The sequence below is a fragment of the Arachis duranensis genome, chromosome 8, assembly GCF_000817695.3.
Source record: "Arachis duranensis cultivar V14167 chromosome 8, aradu.V14167.gnm2.J7QH, whole genome shotgun sequence".
Lineage (NCBI taxonomy): Eukaryota > Viridiplantae > Streptophyta > Magnoliopsida > Fabales > Fabaceae > Arachis > Arachis duranensis.
In genome coordinates, this window is record NC_029779.3 from 49158740 (window position 1) to 49180808 (window position 22069).

Genomic DNA, 22069 nt, shown 5'->3' on the forward strand with positions numbered 1-22069 from the left:
ACTTCAAGAATAACCAAGTCCAAGGTATGATCTATATCAGTCATAAGTTTTACTTCCTCCAACAAATTTCTCAACATTCAGCTACCAAATCATTTTTAATGCAATATTCTTTCCCTTTGTGGGAAGAAAACTTGCCATTCAATTCAAGTAAGGATAAGATAACTTGATAAAAATCTCACATGCTAACCTGATGAAGAATCCACACAACAATTCCTGCAAACTCAACTATCCCTATGTATCTGTCAATCCAGCTGGCATCTTCAGGTGCATCAACATCCACCACAGGTGCACTCAGGATGTTGTGTTCTGCTAGTATTTCAACTGCCTCAGCTAAGGTAGCATCTGATTTTATCTCAATTTCTGAAAACATCAAAAAGTAACACTCTCACTCTCACTATCAATTCAAATTGAAAACATGAAAATCTCTATTTGATAAGTGTCTCCTAGTACAACTATAACAACACCAAAAGGAAGCACAAATTAAGTAAACTACTAATACAAAAGTAGAGATAAGCATCAACATCTTGGATTATCAAAATACTAAATTAATCTTCATCTGGGTATAATCAAAATCCTTTTTTTTTTTAAATTTAAATGTGAATTGAACAGAAAATACAAAGTTAGAAAACAATATCTGAATATCACACAACCTTGGTTTGAAGGAGGTGGAGGGAAAGCAGAGACAGGTATGCTTTCAAAACAAGCATTGAGCTTCTCATTAGGACTTAGTTGTGGTTCTTGAACATCCCAAAGATCTTCTACTCTCATTCCAAGCTTTGCCTCTGGACTTCTTGGACTATCTTCCATTGTAGCAGCCATAACCAACACTCAAGTTTCTCACTCTCTTTCTCTTTCTGCAATTATGAATTTCAATGCTGACAAGCTTAGGATCTATAATCAGTTTCACTTTACTCATTCCAATGCAATAAAATAACTGAATACAAGGATTCTAGATTCTACTGACACTTCACTATGCACTATCTTATACTTTAGATTTCAACCGTTGGATTTGAACACTATGATCTCTTTTTTGTTGACTATATGCCACGTGGAATATTGTACGGCTACAGATGAGGTTGGCGCATTGTGTGTGATAAACTGCACTGGTCAATGACTCAATTGTCATTGTCTTTTCCTATGTAGCAATCCATATCAAGAGGCCAATGATGCTTATCCAAACAACAAATGTCACACCAAATTTTTTGTATATAATATCTCTTGAAGTCATGAGTATAAGTTTTAATTTTTGAGATAGTCATCGCAATTTAAATTAGTCTTTAAAATTTTATAATGTAAATTATTATTTTTGAAATCTCAAAAACTAAAATTTCTAGTGCTGAAATGAAGTTCTACTCTACATCTCAGATTTTGTAACATCAGACACATAGCTTAGCTAGCTCTTATCCAAAATTATATTACCTCGTGAAAAAAAAAATCCTCTTCCTGTGCTTACTATGGGCTAACTTTGTGTGCTGTGCTAACGTGCGCTATATGATGTTGGTGCACTTGACTCGTAGATCAAACTCTTTTAAAATGATCAGAAGATGAAGTATAAACACTTTGTTAAATTATAGTATTTATACATCGAACATATTTTGGATAGAATATTCATTATACTTATTTAAAAATTAATTTATATTTTTATATTAATAAAATATTAAAATTTATCTAAAATATATTTTATGTATATGTTATGTCTGCGTATTTTATGAGAATTTAAAATTTTGGCATGTCCTGTGAGTGTAGTGTCTTATATCTGTATCAATATTTGTACATTATAGGATTAGATTAATAGAGTTAACTTGGCCTAATTGTTAGTTTATTTATCGGTTTAAATAGAATTTGAATTTTGTTTTGTGTATGTAACGGTTCATTGATCAGCAACAAATTTTTAAATAAAATTCAGACTCATAACGAATTAATCCTTAATTTACCATATTAAAAGATTTTGTAAAAAATAAAAAAGTTAGAATGAAAATGTAAAAATTTGAGTTCTATCACATTAAAATAATAAGATAATATTACAAAATTAATAATAGTTAATTTTTTATTTTATAAATTTTTTACTTTAGAAATTTTATTTTCTTTGCTTCATGCTACATCCACAATATTTGATTTTTTTTTTGTCTCTGTTTGTTAGTAAATTAGTAATAGTTGAGCCTCACTTTGATTTTTAAGATTGACCAATTATATCAAAATTATTTTTGAGATTTCAATTGCACTAATTATATTTTTGAGATTAACAAAAATAATGTAGTACATTAGTCCTTACTCCTTAACTTTTATGATGTGATGATATAGACTGTTAGTGAATTAGTCTTAGTCATTCCATTATTTGGCCACATGTAATGGTATAATGATGTGTTAGCCAGATACTGATGTGAACATTTGTATCACGTGTTATAATGCTATTTGGCCCGTATCACAACAGTATTGGTCCATGTGGCACCTGCTATGTCATCGTTGTAGATACACTAAATTGGCTCCTGAATTTATATTAAGTGATCCATTTTAGTCCTTAAAATTGAATATTGTGCACTAAACTAGTCCCTTCACCAATTTATTTCTTTTTTTTTAATAAATTCAAAATTCTCACATATTGATTAAATACAAGTATTTTTATAAAATATTTTTGAGATCTTAATTTTAATTATACAATTTTTCTATAATAATTTAAAATCGATAAAGTTTGTAATATATAAGTATGTTATTATAAAAAAAATTATATGATTGATTAGTCACATTTTTTTGTTTAAAAATATGTGTTTTTAATAAAAAAAACCAATAATTAAAATACACATTTTTTATTTTTTCAGTTTTTATGTTTTTTGAATAACATGATCGTTGTTACGAAGCGTACCTGAAACTGATTGTGTGTAAATGACTAGACGAAAGATGCCATAAATATTAGTGAGAGTGCTTGAAGTGATTGAAGTGCTTTCACATTAGAAATAATAGAGTAGAACTAATTAGTTAAATTTAGGGGGTTTAGGAATAGAGTAGAACTAGTTAGTTTAAAAATTCTGAATTTTTTAATATTAATAATATGCTTTGTTTTGAAATGAAATGTATGACTAGTTGTTATTATGTTTTTGTCAAATTATTATTATTATTATTATTATTATTATTATTATTATTATTATTATTATTATTATTTGTTGGAATAAATTTTGAATTAATCATCATTATTATTATTATTATTATTATTATTATTATTATTATTAGGATTTTTCAGTGGTCTGAACTTAACTCTGTATACTCTTTAAATTTGTTCCATTTTGTAAACGTCATGAATGTACACTTACGAGTCCAATCGTTGATTTGCACAACAAGCAAATACATGTCGACATGAAATTCTGTCAACCTGGAATTCACCACAGTCGCAACGTTGTCGGCAGAGGTCAACTGCATACTCAATCCCACTAGGCATCTCACGTACTTCAAAGACTTCATTTTCTCTGTCAAAACAACTAACTTGTATATTTTCTTATGCTCGTTGATTTGCATGCAATTTAGAGGTCACAAGCTCAGATAACACATGCCCAGCATTAATGCGAGTTTCAGCCTCAGCTCTCTTCCTAGTGAACAACTCATTCAATTTGTAAAATGTAGCCTTTGCAAGGCGGTGACTGGGAGATTGTGAGCTCTCTTCAAAACGGAGTTGATGCACTCCACAAGGTTGTGGTCATATGACCCCATCTATATCCACCATCAAATACCAATGCATACTGCTCACACGGGATCCGGTCAAGCCAGTTGGTGTAAGTCTCACCCCGTTCGCGTAGTCGTTCATAGCGCATCTGGTACCCCCGAATCGTCCTCGAATATCCTATGATAAGAAACACTGAATCATGAACAACATTCTATTCCATCGTATTTATAATTTTAAAAGAGTGCCTGTAATTCAAACTTACCGATATTGACGATAAGCTTTTGCAGGTAAGGTACCTTGAACTTTCTCAAGAAATTCGACTCAATATGCCTGATACAAAACATATGGAAAGTTCGAGGAGGAGACCAAGCTTCATTACTGCGAGTAATAGCTGACCTGATGGAATCGTGTCGATCAGAGATAAGTCCTATACTATCACGTGTCACCACATGTTAGCGTAAGTTACTTAGAAAAAAGTACCACGTCTCAGAAGTCTCTCCCTCCACTATGGCAAATGTAATAGGCACAATATTATTATTTCCATCTTGTGAAACCGCTACCAATAAACAACCCTTGTATTTTTCGTACTGGGGAGTTCTCAAGGTAACTTTTATGTATACGGCAGCAACAAGCAAATCAGACAGTCCGACCGCGTCTTCGCATTTCAAATTTTTCAACAACACTAATCGGACCGTCCGATTAGTTTCAAGCAATTTCTTCTATCTTGAAATCACTGGGACCGATTTCAGTACCCCCAATGCTCTGCCTCGCACAAATCGGACCGTCCGATTTGTTCCCTCTCTATCCGCAATGAGATTGGACGGTTCGATTTCTTCACACTAAAAAACAAAACTTCAACGCCGTCACACCACCATAAATCCGCCAACACTCCATAATTGAGGCTAACTCACATATGAAACTCATAAAAAAAATTAGCCTACATCTACAATCCTCTTTGAAGATTAAATTTGTAATTTTCTTTTTAAAAGACAAAGAAACTTGACATAATAAGTAGAGCAAAGAACTAACAATAACTAAAAAGTACAAAGTAATACGATCTAATACACTTATTCTATTGTTATTTTTGACATTGTCATCAACAACAAAAATAATCTATTTTTTTTTTCGCTCTTTGTAACATTGTAAAGATGTATTAATGATTTCCTGCACACATAATTTTTTATTTTAAAAAATTCTTTTATTCATTCTCAACCAGACGTTCCAAACAATCTCAAAAATTCTTTTATTCATTCTCAACCAGATGTTCCTCCTTCTTATTATATGACCTTGTGTCCAACTCTCAAAATGATCCTTCACACGGTACCTGAAATGGATCACATCCTCCCAAAATCGAAAAGTCATGCGTACACACCTGCCAAGTTAAATCATTATATTAGAAAAAAATTGATATAAAAGTCTAAAGCCCAATTTAGATAAATAATTTAATTAAGTTCTTTAAAAAAATTTAAATAATAAATATTTATATTAGAAGTAACTTATATGATAAATGCAATTGTTATATAATTGACTGTACCTATCAAGGATAAGAAGGTGGATTTCACGCCAGAGTCTAGAGCACGTTACTTATAAAAAGTCATATTATGCGTGTTTGATACAATTTTTTAAAGTTATTTTATCTCTCTATTAAAAAAAATTGACTTTAAAATAAAAGAAATCATTGTGTTACTTTCATTCTTGGCTCTATAACAAATGTTTTATGTTTTTGCTGGATTATTTCATCTGCTAAAAGTACCATTTTCACGCATCATTATTTTCAAATAATGTTTTATTTGATGGAAGTACTGACTCTCTACTACCATTTTCACACAATATTCTATATAAAACACCTGCTGCATACGTCCCTTCCAGATATTTTTTTTTATTGTCATTCTACTACTCTATTTTTATTATTGTGTGTGGTATGAAATCTCAATTTTAATTCTTTTTTTGTTCACATGTGATTTTTTCTATATAGCTTATTTTTTTTATAGTTGTTACTTGTTACAACAAATTTTTGACCCAATAAAAGAGAAAAAAGTTATAGTAGGAATAACAAAAATAAAAGAGTAACAAAATATACATAACACACATTTTATATTTATTTTTTATTATTACCAATTATATCATGCATAACAAAATACCAAAATCTAACTACACCATAATTTTTTTGTCATTGTCATTAAAATTATTGTGAATTAGAATTTTATAATGAGGTTATGTAGAATTAACATTTGAGATTAGAAAATATTTGTTATCATTGTTATTTTAATATCCATTTCCTATAAAAAAATGGTATTTTTTAAGTCATTTATTCAAATACTACAATTTTAAAATAAATATTTCTATAACTAAAAAGCCAACATAAAATAATTTATTTATAAACTACTATTTATATTTTAATTTTTTTTCGAAAAAAATTATTTAAATTGTTTATCCATTTCGTCTTTTATCTTGCTCATAATAGGTCTTCATCCCTTTCAAATTGGATGCACCCAAACATTTCCCTTTTGCTAGACTATGGATGCACCATCATCATCTACTTTTTCTATTATTCTATACAAAAGAGATGAGAGAACAGACACTCTCCATTCCTTCCAATCACCGCCGCAGCACAGTTAGGAAAATGGGTTTATGATAGAATTTTACCTATGAATTTTTATCTTTTGTTAGTTCCTCAAAATACAATAGAAATGAAATCATTTTCAAATATAACAAAGATTTGTACTTAATAGGAGTCGAATTCAATTCTAATATTTTAATTATGGTTGATTTCACCTCTGAAAAAAAAAAAGGCAAAACCGCCACTCAATCCCACTAATGAAACGGCAATTTGTTGCTGCACTACATTTTTCTCCACTACTTCTATCATCCTTTGCATTGCACCATCCTCTATTGCCCTTTTGTTTTACTCCAGCAACCTATGCTGTCCTTTGTACAATATTGTTCTTGTCCTTGTATCCTTGTGTTGTCTCTCATTCTTCATGTGTTGCCAAGAGTCAAATTTGCCTTTTCTCCATTGATCATACCATGATTTGCATAACCAATTCTCTTGATATCATGATTCTGATTTATCTTATTATCTATATTGGACTGAAACATTGATTTTGAGCATTGTAAATGTTTGCTGATATATACATCATCAAGTACTAGGCCTGCATCACTAATAAACTTATTAGCACACTTTTGGACTTTTAACCACACAGAAAATATTTGCATCACATTGTCTTAACGAAATCAATTCTAACTCAACAATTTGGAAGAATTTGGCCTACCTCAGCATCTTGTTGCGATTATCATGGCGTGTATCTGGGCAAAAACTTTATATAACTTGTATGAGAGGAATCAAGATCCTATAATTCATGAGTACCAAGAATATTTAATAAAAAATGTCATTAGCCAAAAAAAAATTTAATTATTCATACTGTCCAACCAAAAATACAAAATAATAATTTTATTTCAATTTTTTGTTACATTCAAGTATCTCATGAAATCAAATGCAACCTAACTTATGCCGAATGCTGAGTTGTGTGCAGTTCCCAAGCAAAGCATGAGTTGAAGGTGAATAACGTGACGGTGAGACCAAGCTCTCATGGCAAAGGAATATAGTAATCGTATGATTACCGTGAGACACCTGAGAAACTAGTTTGTTTTGACGTAAATTATACACAAGAAATTTGCGATAGGATTCATCTAGTCCCAAAAGATGATGATCTTCTGAAATATAGACAGAAACACATGGCGAGATCATTCCAACACATGGGATTTCGAACAATTTAATCCAAGACTCCTTAACTCCATACTCCTTCATTATCCAAAGAGTGCAAATAATTCGCATATTCGGAGTGCGATAACAAACAGAAAGACGGTTATTGTGGAGTTGCAAGCGAGGCATGTGAATGACGTCAGAGCGCGTTCTAGTGATCGGCAGACACAATCGACCAAACGACTCCGTTTTCAAGTCGAAGGTAAGAACGAACCACTCCAATTCAAAATAATCTATAGTAGGATGATACACAAGCCAATTCAGAGTGCCGCTCACAAATATTCCATTCCTTGTGCCAACAAAATCGTACGGAAACACTGGAGGATTAATAGTTTTCCAAGAAGGATTTGCTCCAAAAGTGAAAACTATAGCGCCAGATCTCACCTTGGAATAAGTTATAAGAGACGAGGCAGAACAACTCATAACAAACTTGTACTGGTCATGTAGAATATCATAGCCAAAGCCACAGAAAACATCGTCTCCGCACTCGTGCGAGCACCCGAACGGAACGGATGGGGATACCGAACGGGTACTGGGATTGAAAAGAGTAAGAGTTTCAAAGGGAAAACCTTGAGACAAGCAGAGCAATCCGTTGCAAGATCCCTGGATGACTATTCCGTCAGCCGGATGTAACTCGAATGCAGTTGGCTGATGCTGGCGATAAAGAATAAGAGATTGTGAAGAGCAATGCATGATGTCGCCCCTCCGTCCCGCTTCCTTCCAACATAGCAATGGCGGCGGCTGAATTAGGGTTGAGCGATGAAGGTGGTGGTTGGCGAATTCAGGGCTGGAGATTAGGGAGTTCCATGAACGGCATACAATCCTCAGTTGCAGGAGAAGCCTCACTGGAAGCCTCGCCAAGATTTCTCTAATCAAATCTCCCGGAAGATTATCAAGGTGTTTCATTCTCGTAGTCATCAAACAATAAGGCTTTGCGTCTTTGAAGAAGGTGAGGTGAAGTATATATATATTGAAATTGAGAAAGTATAGCGGAAGCGGATTAAAAAAGAAGGCTAAATTAATTTTAAATTTTTTATTTTTAATTAATTATATCAGATTTTGAAATTAAAAAAGTAGGTATTAGTCAAAAGTAAATAAATTCGAAAGAGAATGTTATTCAAAATTCTACATTCGTTAGTTACATGATCATGCAAAAGAGAGGGAATAGTTACTTGCATTTTTTACTTATGTGAGATTTTTATTTTAAATTGATCAGTTTAAAAAATGGTTATAAATACTAGAAGGCTCAAAGTCACCAAAATTAAAACTTAAAACACTCAAGCATTCACATCTCCAACAAATTTCTGAATCTGCATTTGAGTTTTTTTTACAGAGTTCCTTCCATATTTTTATCGTTTCAATTTACAATTTCTGCAAAAAATTTATTTTTTATGTTCAATTTATTTTTTAAGCAACTTTAATTTTTCTGTCAAATTTACATTTCATCATTTTTAATTCTTATGTCAAAAGGCTTTCGATTCTGTCGAATGCATTTTATCGTTTTATTTAAATTCAATGCAAACTATTTCGATTTTAATCGATTTTATTTTCAAAATCTTTATTTAACACCTTTTTTCGGTCTTTCCTTTTAAATCTTGTCTAATTTAAAGATCTTTGATGCACTTTTGAAAAGGAGTAAATTTTGCTTTCACTATTAAAATTGAATCACCATCGATTTATTAAAAATTGATAAAACAATAAAATTAATACTTTTAAATAGATTCACCTTACGTATGGTTTTTGGTGGAAAATTTTGAGCAGGATGCGGCAATGTGCCTTGGAATAAGTAAGGGTGCAACAACAATTTTTCAAGAGGCAATTTAGCACAACACTGTTAGCTTGATGGGGAAGAGGCTTGGCGGCGGTGAAACTGGTTGGTGAGGGAGGGAATGTCACTGCAATTAGAGTTTGAAAAGTTACAGTGTGACGATAAAAAGATTAGAAAATGAATGATTAAAGTGTCAAAAGTGAAAATAATACTTTTAAGAAGGTAATTTAGAGTGAAGTATATTTTTCATTTTTTATGGATTAAAAGTGCAATTAATTGTTCAAGTTATTCATAATTTCTTTTTCTATCTAACAAAATTAAATTTTAAATTAATTTTCTTCTCTTGGATTTAAGCCTATTTTAATACCAGAAAAAATAATAAAAGTCAATATTTTTCACTCGTTTCATCTTTTTCTTCTTTAAAAAAGAATTAAAACAAGTTTCTTTGTTATCCAAAATCCTTAATTCCTCTAGATGTCTCTAGATGGAAAAACTTGTAGCCTTCAACGTGCTACTAGTGAAAATACAATTCATAGAATTTTACAAGAACACTACTTAATTTCTACTTGTCTTTCTCTAAAAATGAGAGAATTGTGTTGTCCTCTACTATACCTTTCCACTTTTTATACTACAATTGAGTAGCATTGGCTGCCATATTTAATTTCTAATGACAATATCACCAATCAAAATAACCATCTTTATTAGTAAATTTTAAAAATTAGAATTACCTGTTAAATTGCAGTTTATCACAAGAAAATTTTTAGTTGGACAATTCTTTTTCTCTTAAGCACTCGATGAAAATAATAATATAACAAATTTGCATTTACAATTTTAAATATTTAGAATTTGTATTATAGAGTGTATTTAATGAATAAAAAGCTTTAAAATATTTAATAAAAAGTGTCATTAGCCAAAAGAAAATTTAATTATTCATACTGTCGAACAAAAATACAAAATACTAATTTCTAATTCAATTTTTTGTTATATTCAAGTATCTCGTGAAATCAAATGCAACGTAACTTATGCCGAATATTGAGTTGTGTCCAGTTCCCAAGCAACGGATGAGTTGAAGGGGAGTGGAGGTGAATAATGTGACGGTGAGACCAAGCTCTCATGGCAAAAGAATATAATCATACAATTATACCCGCCGTGAGTCACCTGAGAAACTAGTTGGTTTTGACTTAAATTATATACAAGAAATTTGCGATAAGATTCATCTATTGCAAAAAGATTATGATCTTGTGAGATATACAACAGGGGTGCTACCCAATCACATCGCGCATTCATTCCAACATCGAATGGGATTTCGATCAATTTAATCCAAGACTCTTCAACTCCATATTCCTTCATTATCCAAAGAGTGCAAATAATTTGCATATCCGGAGTGCTATAACAAACAGAAAGACAGTTATTGTGGAGTTGCAAGCGAGGCATGTGGATGACGTCAGAGCGCGTTCTAGAAAAAGGCAGACACAATCAACCAAACAACTCCGTTTCCAAGTCGAAGGTAAGAACGAACCACTCCAATTCAAAATAATCTATAGTAGGATCATACACAATCCAATTCAGAGTGCCGCTCACAAATATTCCGTTTCTTATGCCGAGAAAATCATACGGAAACACCGGATGATCAACAGTTTTCCAAAAAGGATTTGCACTAAAAGTGAAAACTATAGTCCCAAATCTGACCTTGGAATCAGTTATAAGAGACGAGACAGAACAACCCATACTGGTCATGTAGAGTATCATAGCCAAAGCCACAGAAAATATCGTCTCCACACTCGTGGGAGCACTCGAATGGAACGGATGGGGATACCGAGCGGGTACTGGAATTGAAAAGAGTAAGAGTTTCAAAGGGAAAGCCTTGAGACAAGCAGAGCAATCCGTTGCAAGATCCATCGATGAATAATCCGTCAGCCGGATGTAACTCGAATGTAGGTGGCTGATGCTGGCGATCAAGAATAAGAGATTGTGAAGAGCAATGCATGATGTCGCCCCTCTGTCTCGCTTCCTTCCAACATAGCAATGGCGGCGGATGAGTTAGGGTTGAACGTTGAAGGTGGTGTATGGCGAATTCAGGGCTGGAGATTAGGGAGTTCCATGAATGGCATACAATCCTCAGTTGCAGGAGAAGCCTCAGCAAAATTTCTCTAATTAGATCTCCTGGAAGATTGTCTTCGTATAGGTCTTTCATTCTCGTCGTCATAACTCATAAGACAATAAGGATTTGCGTCTTTCAAGGAGCTGAGGTGAAGTATATATATTGATAGTGAGTAGGTATACCGGTTTAAAAAAGAAGGCTAAATCAATTTTAAATTTTAGATTTTTAGTTAATTATTATAGATTTTGAAATTTAAAAGATTAAAATTAGCACTATTAGATATATTCACACTATATACGATTTTTGGTGAAAAATTTTGAGTAAAGGTGTAGTAAGATGTGTTGGAGTAAGAATGTGATAACAATTTTTTTACCAAGGAGGTAAGTTATGAAACCACTTCATTGTGGTTTTTGGTCAACCTCGTCATAAAGGTTTTGCAACGAATAGCATTAGAGGCGTTGACTAAGTATATTCGACTTTTGAAGTTGTTATAATGGTGTCTTGGATCGGTAATTCTGTTATAGAGATTCATGTCGAAATTTTAAAATTTGTTGAAACCTTGACTCGAATGATATTTTCAACAAACGAATCTTTACCTCCCAAAGGGATTTCCTCCCGATCTGTTTGATTGTTTCGCTTTTGGAGATCGGCCTCCACTTTTATGAGATTTTCTTCCAACTCTTTTTGTCATAGTACCTCTCTTCGCAATTTTTGTTCCGCTTGCTGTTGTCGTTCAGCTTCCAGTTCGAATTGCTCTAATTATCTGCAGTGACCCTGGACTAAACCTAGTATCTCTGTTGGATACAGAGATTCTTCATCCTCAGGCGGATCGACCTCTGATTGAATCTGCCACAGTTGAGAATTTTCCGATGTTTCTTCTCGGTGGGAAACATGTGTTCTCTCTTGGGGTGGAGGTAGTGCTAGCGTGAGGTCATCGTAGTGAGGCTCTGGTTCTGACTTAGACGTTGTGTGATCATCTTTGTATTAATTGTCTGTCATTATCAAGGGTTGAGCTCCAAGTCCCTAACAATGGCGCCAATGTTCCGAGGGTTATTTGAAACGGTGACGTGGGTTGAACGTGAGATCATACTCCTTCTAAGGCAGCATCCGACTTGTACAAGTGACGAGGTGTCGCCGTCCGAGTTTTTCGTGGGGAACAGAGGTGGTACCTGCAAAAGACTCCGATTCTTAAGTTAGTAAGAGTTTTAAATAGATTTTTAGTAGAATGGGACGTGAATATACCTGAAAGGTGTTAGTGTATTTATATTATAATAGATAACCATCTTTTAGAGTATTTTCACCTTTATTAGTGGATAACCGTTCTCTTCATCATATGAGTTTGTTGGAATCTATCTTTTGGTAGAGATAGAAATAGTAGGAGAGATTCAGGAAACAGTTACTTATTTAGATGAGTAAAACTAAGCCTTCTTATCATGTTCGACCTCTTAAGAGGTCGGGTAAGTGGCGTAGGCTACTTTGATGGGCCTTTATTCTTACTGGGCCTGATTGAATTTGGGTCATGGACAAATATCAAATAAAATTATTAATTTAGTTTAAAGAAATAAAAAATTAAAGTTGTTATTGCTTAGAAAATTTTATTATATATTAAATAATGTGTTTATTAGTTTTCACTTTGTTGTAAAAATTATCTAGATCATAATACTAATAGTATATCATAGGATTATTATTATCAATGCATTAATTGTATTTTAATGTTTATTATTTACATATTTAAAAGTTATATTTGACAATTATTTATTTAGTTTCATAATAAATAATATTTTAAATTTGAATAATTTATTAATTAGTTTGTACTTATTATATCATATATTCAATTATTTATTAAAAAAGAATATTAATATAATGAATAAAAAATAATTTACTAAATATATTATTTAAAGAATAGAGACAAATAAATCTTTAACCAATTTAAATTTAGTGATAATTAAATCTTTGTTCATTTCTAAACATGACATGTCAGTATTTTTCATTCAGAGTTGACGAAAAAATAAAAGATTGCGTTGTGTGACAAAAATAAAAATAAAAACAGAAATAAATTATTTTTATCTTAAAAAGATCACGTTGTCATCCTGGAGACAGGCCAATTGAATAGTTCATTCTATTCTTCAAGGTGTATATGAGTTGCTAAACGTACCAAAAAGAACCAAAACTCTATTATTTTAAAAAAAAAAAAGACATATCAACAATGAATACTAAAAATTCTATTAAAAAATATTACGTAAGTGAACATAAAAAAATTCTAAACAAAAATATCCATACTATCAATAAAAAAATAAATAAATAATTGATAAAAATTAAAACTTAATCAAGAGTACTAATAGTAATATTAAAAAAATATTTGTTTGTAAAAAATAATCATAAAAAAAATTTTAAAGAACTCTAATGATTATTTTTGGTATTTTTTATTGTAGATGAGATCGAAGGACAAAATTAATAGAATGTCAATTAATTTTTTAATTTATGAAGTGAACACATAAGTTAAAAGCAAAAGCTACAATTTGTAGTTTCTGCTGCACGAGAGTTTAAATCCAGAATCATGTTCACGTTTGGCCAAACAAAAAATAACAGCGTTAAAAAAGATTTAATGTACTTCTTGTACGTTCAACGTGTTTATTAAACACATCGGAATATATTTGATCTCCATACTTGTTGGTCTAAATAAATAACTTATTCATTTAATTATCATAAAATGGATGAATATTGCAATATATTTATTTAAAGTAAAAACTTAAGTGCAGTGAATTACAAGTAAAATTGATAATTAAAAACATTAAATAATTTAATTTAGTTTAACTAAATTTCTATTTAAAATTATTAATTTTATGTAAAATTAGCTAGTTTTCACCTTTATTTAATTATTCCTGCAAGCTTGGGAGATGAACTAAATTTCCCCAAAAAAACAATACATTTCAATTCAACCATAAGTAATACAAGAAACAAAACTAAAAAACTAAATACTTATAGGCTAACTATCCCTTTTGCCAAAAGGACTCCACATTAATTATTAGTTTTAAGACCGCAATAATCCGTTGCAAGATCCCTGAATGACTTGGATGATTCTGGAGATATGAAGAGCAATGCATGAGTTGACGGTGATGCGTGACGAATTCAGGGATGGAGCCTGGAGGTGAATAATGTGATGGTGAGACCAAGCTCTCATGGCAAAGGAATATAGTTATCCAACGGTATCCGTGAGGCACCTGAGAAACTAGTTAGTTTTCACGTAAATTATACACAAGAAATTTGGAATAAGATTCTTCTAGTGCCAAAATATTATAATCTTCTGAAATATACAGGGGTGCTACCTTAAAACATGGCGAGATCGTTTCAGATGGGATTTCGAACAATTTAATCCAAGACTCTTCAACCAGAAAATAATTCGCATATTCGGAGTGCGATAACAAACAGAAAGACAGTTATTGTGGACTTGCAAGCGAGGCATGTGGATGAAGTTAAAGCGCATTAATAATAGACACAATCGACCAAACAGAACAACTCCGTTTCTAATACAGTTATTTTTAAAATTTTTAAATACATCTATAACAATATATAATGGCAATACATGGGTTTGGTGTCCAAATTTTTTTTCAGTATTACCCTCTCTAATTAACTTCTTCACTTAATGTCAGTTATCTCTGAAAAACTCTCATTACTCCACTTGGCCACTTGACGTATCTGTCACCTCTTGACAGTGTATTATAGTTGTTAATTGTTCCCTTAAAAAATTTACACTATTAATTTAATATTTGAATTTTTTTATTGTTATTAATTCTTTACTTAAAAAAGTTACACTATTAATTTAATATTTGAATTTTTTTATTATGGTACTATTTTAATGTACTCTAAATTTTTATTATGTATTTATAATTTTGATAAAAATCATTCTTAAAAGAAATATTAATCTTATTTTTTAATTTTTTTGTCCAGATAATATTAAATTATTTATATTAAAAGATTTCGAAATTCAAAAAATATTATTTATATGTTAAAAATCTGTTTTTAGATATTCAAGTATTAGAATTGGTCCAAATAACATTGGTTAGTTGTGTATATATATTCCATTAGTTTGTTAATTTTATCTTTTGAATTATTTTTTATTATTGTACTATTTTAATGTACTCTAATTTTTTATTGTGTATTTATAATTTTAAAAATAATCATTAGAAGAAATATTAATTTTATCTCTTAAATTTTTTACTTTGACAATATTAACTAATTTATATTAAAATATTTAGATAATTCCAAAACTATTATTTATACTATAACAAAATAACAATATACAAAGAAAATATGGGAGTTTGATGTTCAATTTTTTTTATTCAGTGAGTTCTACTTGACAGTTGTTGTATAAAATATTTATTTAAAAATATTAGTAATTTTTTATTTAATTTATACGGTAAATAATAATATTTTATGTAATTTTATTTTATTTAGTATCAAATAAATTTAGATTTGAATTTTCTTTTATTCTTTTCGAATTGAAATAGTCCCATTGCATGATTGACAACTTTGATTTCTATTATAATAACTATTTTTTCTATTATTTTCTATTTACTTTTTTTTATTTCTGTCATAATAACTTTTTTTATCTATACCAATATATAATGGGATAGAAAAGTTTGGTATCCAATTCCTTCTCCCTATTTTATCCCTATTTCTTTTTTATTTTTGTTACACATTGAATTTAATATAACAAACTGTTACCACGTCCTCAATTTTTTATTTTTTTATAAAAGAATTTATCTCACGACAGAGTATTAAATTGATTCATTTTCAACCCACGACATATTTTAAAACTGATTTACTTCCACTAAAAAACTGCTCCCACTACGTACTCAATTTAAAAACTGAAACCCCAACAGAATTAAATACTTTTTCACTTTCAATTTTGGTTTCACAAACCAGATTCGACAAGGAAAACAAATTGTCATATCAACTGACTCCAATTTCAACTCCAATGCCAAACGCAGGTAGAGGTACTCGATTAACTACAAACATAGGAGTAGCCCAATTGACTACAATTAAACAAATGACTAGAGCTACCACCCATCATCAATTTGATACAGGTAATACGATAACTAATTTTCTTTGTTATGAATTCAATTAGTTTTTAATAATTATATTTTACTTTTGAAACATACAGGGATGAAAGCGTATGACAATGGAACAGGCACAAGTAACAGAAATCTATAACAATATATAATGTGCTTTCTAATGTTGCCCTTGATGATAGAGATTCTCCCGTACATGCGTCTTTTACTTTAAATAAAAGAACTTTCACCGTTAACAGCAACACATGTTATTCTATCTTATTTTCATTTTGTTTCACTAATAGTTGTAGGAACTGTAACCTCTTCTTCAATTCTTTATTCCAATAATTTATCCATTTAATTAATTTTATCCGTTTTCAATTTTTCTTACTTCTCTTTCCAAGTATGAATGTGTTTCTCTGTATGTAACAATTATTTGGATGAATTTTTGTAATTTTCTGAACTAGATAATGACTATGCCAAATGTTGATTTTCGACTCCATGTATGAAAGGAGGAAAAAAATAATTAGGGGTGATAAATAATTTTTTATAGATCTTATCGTTTTATTTTGGGTATATTCTTTATGTGAGTACTTTATACCAAGTTTGATCTCATTATTCAATTTTTAGTGCTTCTCCTCTTGTCATTAGGTGCACTATTCTATATTATTACTGTTGCCATCATTCTCATTCCCTGAATATCGTGATTGTATCGCTTCCATCTTTTCCTCGCTTTCATTTACTACAATTGTAAATTTTATAACATTTTATTGTTGATATTAATTTCATGCATAACTTTTACCTTCATTTTCCTTTCTTTTCAGTTTACTTACCAAACTGTATTCATTCTTATATATTTTTAATCTATCTTTCACATACAAAATTTCTCTCATCAATTTAATTTAAAAAAATGATTAATTTTTTTTATCTGATATTTATTTTTTAATTTTTTTGACATGTATATACCTATCAATAATGAACCGAAGAACTCTCATAAATTATTTTGTTAACTCATTCTTATATATTTTTAATCTGTCTTTCACATACAAAGTGATGAAAAAAAATGAGAGCTGCCATAATGGTATTATGGTAATTGATTGCGAAAAAAATAAAATAAGACAACATAATAGTGACGGTGAGACGATAATAATTATCTATGTAAAAAGAATGATAAGAAAAAATGATAGTGTATAATATGATGAGATGATATAATCAAAATAAAAATTAATAATTTTAAAATAATAATAAAATTAAAAATAATTAAAGATGTTTAATATAAGATTAAAAAAATTTATCTATTCGAATTATACATAAAGATAACGAGTATTTTGAATATAAAATTTTAAATTTACTTCAAATTAAATAAGATTGAGAAAATAAATAAATTTAATATATAAATAACTAATTTGTAAACCATGTTAGTAAATCTTTATCTTAATTTTAGTATACATAATAATAATATAACTTTTTAAATTTTTTAATTTAAATTAAATTATTTTATATTTTTTACATATCTTAAATAATTTAAAATATTTAATTTTTTTATAATTAATTTTTATTTATTGATATCAAATTTATAATTTTAAAAACAAAAAAATAAAAAAGCGGCTGAACAGGCACTTTTAGCAGCTTTTCTATTATTTTTAAGAAATTAATTTTATTTTTTTGTTAATATATCATTCATTCTTCAAATTTATTAGATAAGTATTTTTTATTTTAATGTTGATGTGACTTTATTTATATCATATTTTATTAAAATTAAAATTACTATAAACCAAAATATAATTCAAAAAATAATGATAATAACATTATCTTGATTCAAAAAGAGTATATATAAACCAAAATACATGTTAGTTATTTATAAAAGATAATTTTTACTTAAATGTCATAGATATTCATATTTGTCTTCATCTTTTTTAAGTGATAGGCCAAAATATGAATCTAAATATGAAAAGGCCTTCATTCTTTTATAAATAGTGAAAAATAGAATAAATGAGAATGCTTATTTTTTTCCTNNNTAGTTTTTAATATTATTAAATAAAATTTAAATTATAAATTATTTATTTAAATTATAATTTTTTAAATTTTTAATTATAATTATATTTTATTCTTATTATAATAACATTACTCTTTAATAAAAATGCTACTAACGGGTTCATGTAATAACAATAATAATTACAAAGTGGGAGTACGTACTCCTCATCTAACGCCCGACGCCCTGCTAGGGTTTCACTGTGTCACCTGGTTACACCTTTTTTTGTCTTTTCTTCGTCAAACTCTTTTCCATCTTCTTCTATTTTTTATTTTTTATTTTTTCTTAATTTCTTTTTCACTTAGCTCCCTAATTTTCGTTTTCTCTCCTAATTCATTACTCTTTTAATTCATTCCATTTTCTAATTCACTCATTCCATATATTTTATGTCTCTTTAGAATCATTGAATACCAACCCTCATATAATTACTATGACGGTGGAGGGTGCCAGCCTTCAAGTGGCACCCAAAGAAATATGAAACTGCTATCGTGGAATTGTCGGGGTTTGGGGAGACCCCTGATAATCCACAATCTTAAAGGGATTTGCAAATCCTACTCCCCTGAGGTTGGTTTGATCTGTGAAACAAAAAATCAATCTCGACAAGTTGAAGGAAAACTAAGATCTTGTGGTTTCAAGGAATGGTTTATTATAGATCCGGATAAATTATCAGGGAGTTTGGCAATGGCTGAAGATTAAGGAGTTCCATAAACGGCATACAATCCTCAGTTGCAGGAGAAGCCTCCCTGGAAGCCTCAGCAAGATTTCAATAATCAGATCTCCTGGAAGATTGTCTTTGAATTCATGGTGTTTCATTCTCGTAGTCATTAGACAATAAGGTCTTGCGTCTTTCAAGAAGCTGAGGTGAAGTATATATATATATATATATATTTTTATTGGTATTGAGAAAGTATAACAGGATTATTAAAAGAAGACTAAATTAATTTCAAATTTTAGATTTTTATTTAACTATCATTAGAAGTTGAAATTTGAAAAATTAGGATTAAGGCCGTTTGAAAAATTTTAAAATAATTTTTTTGAGATTTTGACTTATAAAAAGTAGTAATATTAAAGGTCTGTTTGAAAAATTTTAAAAGTAATTTTTTTAATTTTTGACTTATGAAAAGTAATAGTATTAATGTCTAGTGCAATTTTCAAAACCAAATTGTAACTTTCTAAGAAGTTATTTAGGAACTTATAGAAAAGTTAAAAAAATGACTTCTCTCCTAATACTTATACTTTTTATTATATTTCTATAAAATAAGTATTTTTAGAGTTAAAAATTCAAACACAAAATAACTTATTTATAAGTTACTTTTAACAGAGTCATTTATTATTTACGTTATTTTATCAAAAAGAGCTTAATTAAGTTGGTTATCCAAACTGGGCCTAATATTTGGTACAATTTCAAAACCAAATTACAATTTTTTAAAAAACTATTTAGGAACTTATAAAAAAGTTTTAAAAAATGACTTCTCTTATGATACTATTATTTTTTTATCACATTTTTATAAATTAAGTACTTTTAGAACTAAAAATCCAAAAATAAAATAACTTATTTATAAACTAGTTTTAATATAATCATTTATTGTTTAAGTTATTTTTTCAAAAGAAACTTAATTAAGTTGTTTATCCAAATTGAGCATAATACTCAGACCATTACGATTTTTGGAAAAAAATTTTGAATAGGGATAAACGCTAGCCCGCCCCGCTTTATGGAGGATTGGCGGACTAGCCCGCTTGACTCTTTTTTTTTTTGAAAAATAAAATTCATCAAAATTAAACAAAAAATAATAATTAAAAAATTAAATACAAATAAAAATAGTCAAATTATAATATAAATTTTTACTATTTTTTTTAATTTTTAACTTCAATAAAATTGTTCAAAATAATTGTTGTCAATAGAATCATCTTTATTTTAAAAAACAAGTCACATAATTTAAGCATATATACGAAATTGTAAAATAAAATAAATAAAGTTAATAACTAAAAGAAGAATAAAAAAATAAAAAAATATTTAAAAATTCTATAATTATTAATTTTATAATAGTAATCACTCTTTTATTTAATAAAAATAAAAATAAAAATCTTCGGTCCGCGCGGACCGGCCCGCCCCGCCAAAATCCGTCAATTTGGCGGGCTCCAAATCCTAACTCGACCCTTTTTTTAGCGGATTGGCCCGGCGGGTTCGACCCGTTTTTGCCACCTCTAGGTGTGACAACAATTTTTCGGTAGGCAAGTCGGCAGACCATCAACAGCTTGATGGGAAAGAAGCTTGGCGGTGGTGATGTTGGTTGGTGAGAGAGGAAATGGCGGCGCTAAGACTGACTAGCGGGGGAGAGAACGACGGCCCAATTAGGGTTTGGGGAGTTGGAGTGTAGGGATAAAGAAATTAGAAGGTGGATGGTTAAAATGTCAAAAGTAAAAATAAAATTTTTAGAAAGAATAATTTGGGGTGAACTATTTTTTTCATTCTCTATTGATCAGAAATGCAACTCATTGTGTCAGTTGGCTGCATTTGTTTACGAGAGAGACATTATGTCAAGAGATATTGAATTAGTGTATTTTGTATTTATCTTGATAGAAATAATAAAAAAATATTAACAAGAGACACACTTTATTTTTTATTTTTTATTATTTTTGTTAAATTTTTATAATTAAATTTTTCTTCTCAAATTTTTTAAATGAAAAAATAGAATAAATTAGATTTTCATAATTTATTCTATTTTATTATCAGACAAAATACAAAAATACTAAATTATGTATTTTTGTTTTTAATGTCTTATTTTATTCTCAAAAATAAATGCAATTATTATTTACAATTTTGTATGTCTATCTAACAAAAATAAAATTTTAAATTAATTTTTTTCTTTTAGATTTAAGTCTCATTTTAATACCAACAAAATAATAGCAGTCAATATTTTCAATTGTTTCATTTTTTCTTTCTAAAAAAGAATTAAAACAATTTTTTTTTATTATTTAAAATCCTTACTTCATCTAGGTGTCTCTAGATGAAAAAAATTGTTAGCCTTTAACGTGCTACTTGTGAAAACACAATCTATAAAGAGTTTATCGAATTTTTACAAGAACACTACTTAATTCTTATATATCTTTCTCTAAAAACGAGATAATTTTCTCCTTCTCTACTATATTTCTCCACTTTTTATACTCCGATTGGGTAGCATTGGCTGCCATCAGTATCACTAATCAAAATAACCATCTTTAGTAAATTTTGAAAATTAGAATAACCTGTTAAATTGCAGTTTATCACAAGAAAATTTCTGGTTTGATAATGTTTTTCTCTTAAGACACTTGAGAAGGATAATAATATAATAAATTTGCATTTAAAATTTTAAATATTTAGAATTTGTAATATATATAGTGTATTTAATGAATAAAAAACTTTAAAGTATTTTAATAAAAAGTGTCATTGGCCTAAAGAAAATTTAATTATTCATACTGTCAAACGAAAATACAAAATACTAATTTTTAGTTTTTTTTTTTTTTTAAATATTCAAGTATCTCGTGAAATCAAATGCAACCTAACTTATGCCGAATGTTGAGTTGTGTCCAGTTCCGAAGCAAGCACAACATTATTAATTTTATTATTATTTTTTCTTTTAAATAAAACGGCAAAGACTAAACAACAAATTAATCTGACAAAATAAATAAATAGCAAATATTAAAAAAAAAAACATAAAAGCA

The 22069-nt window shown here is 29.2% G+C and overlaps 2 protein-coding genes across 2 annotated transcripts in view; both read right to left on the reverse strand.

Annotated features, from left to right (window-relative positions):
* Positions 1–898, reverse strand: part of LOC107463528 (SNF1-related protein kinase regulatory subunit gamma-1) — a 2738-nt gene extending 1840 nt beyond the window's left edge. Inside the window, exons 1-2 of the mRNA XM_016082333.3 lie at positions 651–898; positions 188–360 (exon numbers count right to left, since the gene is read on the reverse strand). Coding sequence (XP_015937819.1) covers positions 188–360; positions 651–819 — 342 coding nt within the window. The 5' untranslated portion in view covers positions 820–898. The remainder of the gene's footprint in view (positions 1–187; positions 361–650) is intronic.
* A 6182-nt stretch (positions 899–7080) lies between these two features.
* Positions 7081–8333, reverse strand: LOC107463487 (F-box/kelch-repeat protein At3g23880-like). Its single transcript, XM_016082283.3, has one exon. It carries the CDS (start codon positions 8331–8333, stop codon positions 7143–7145), a length of 1191 nt encoding a protein of 396 aa, XP_015937769.2. The 3' UTR covers positions 7081–7142.
* Between the last annotated feature and the right edge of the window lie 13736 nt (positions 8334–22069).

Excerpts from the sequence above, each read along its gene's own strand:
- LOC107463487 (XM_016082283.3), bottom strand. The coding sequence starts at position 8,333 with ATGACTACGAGAATGAAACACCTTGATAATCTTCCGGGAGATTTGATT.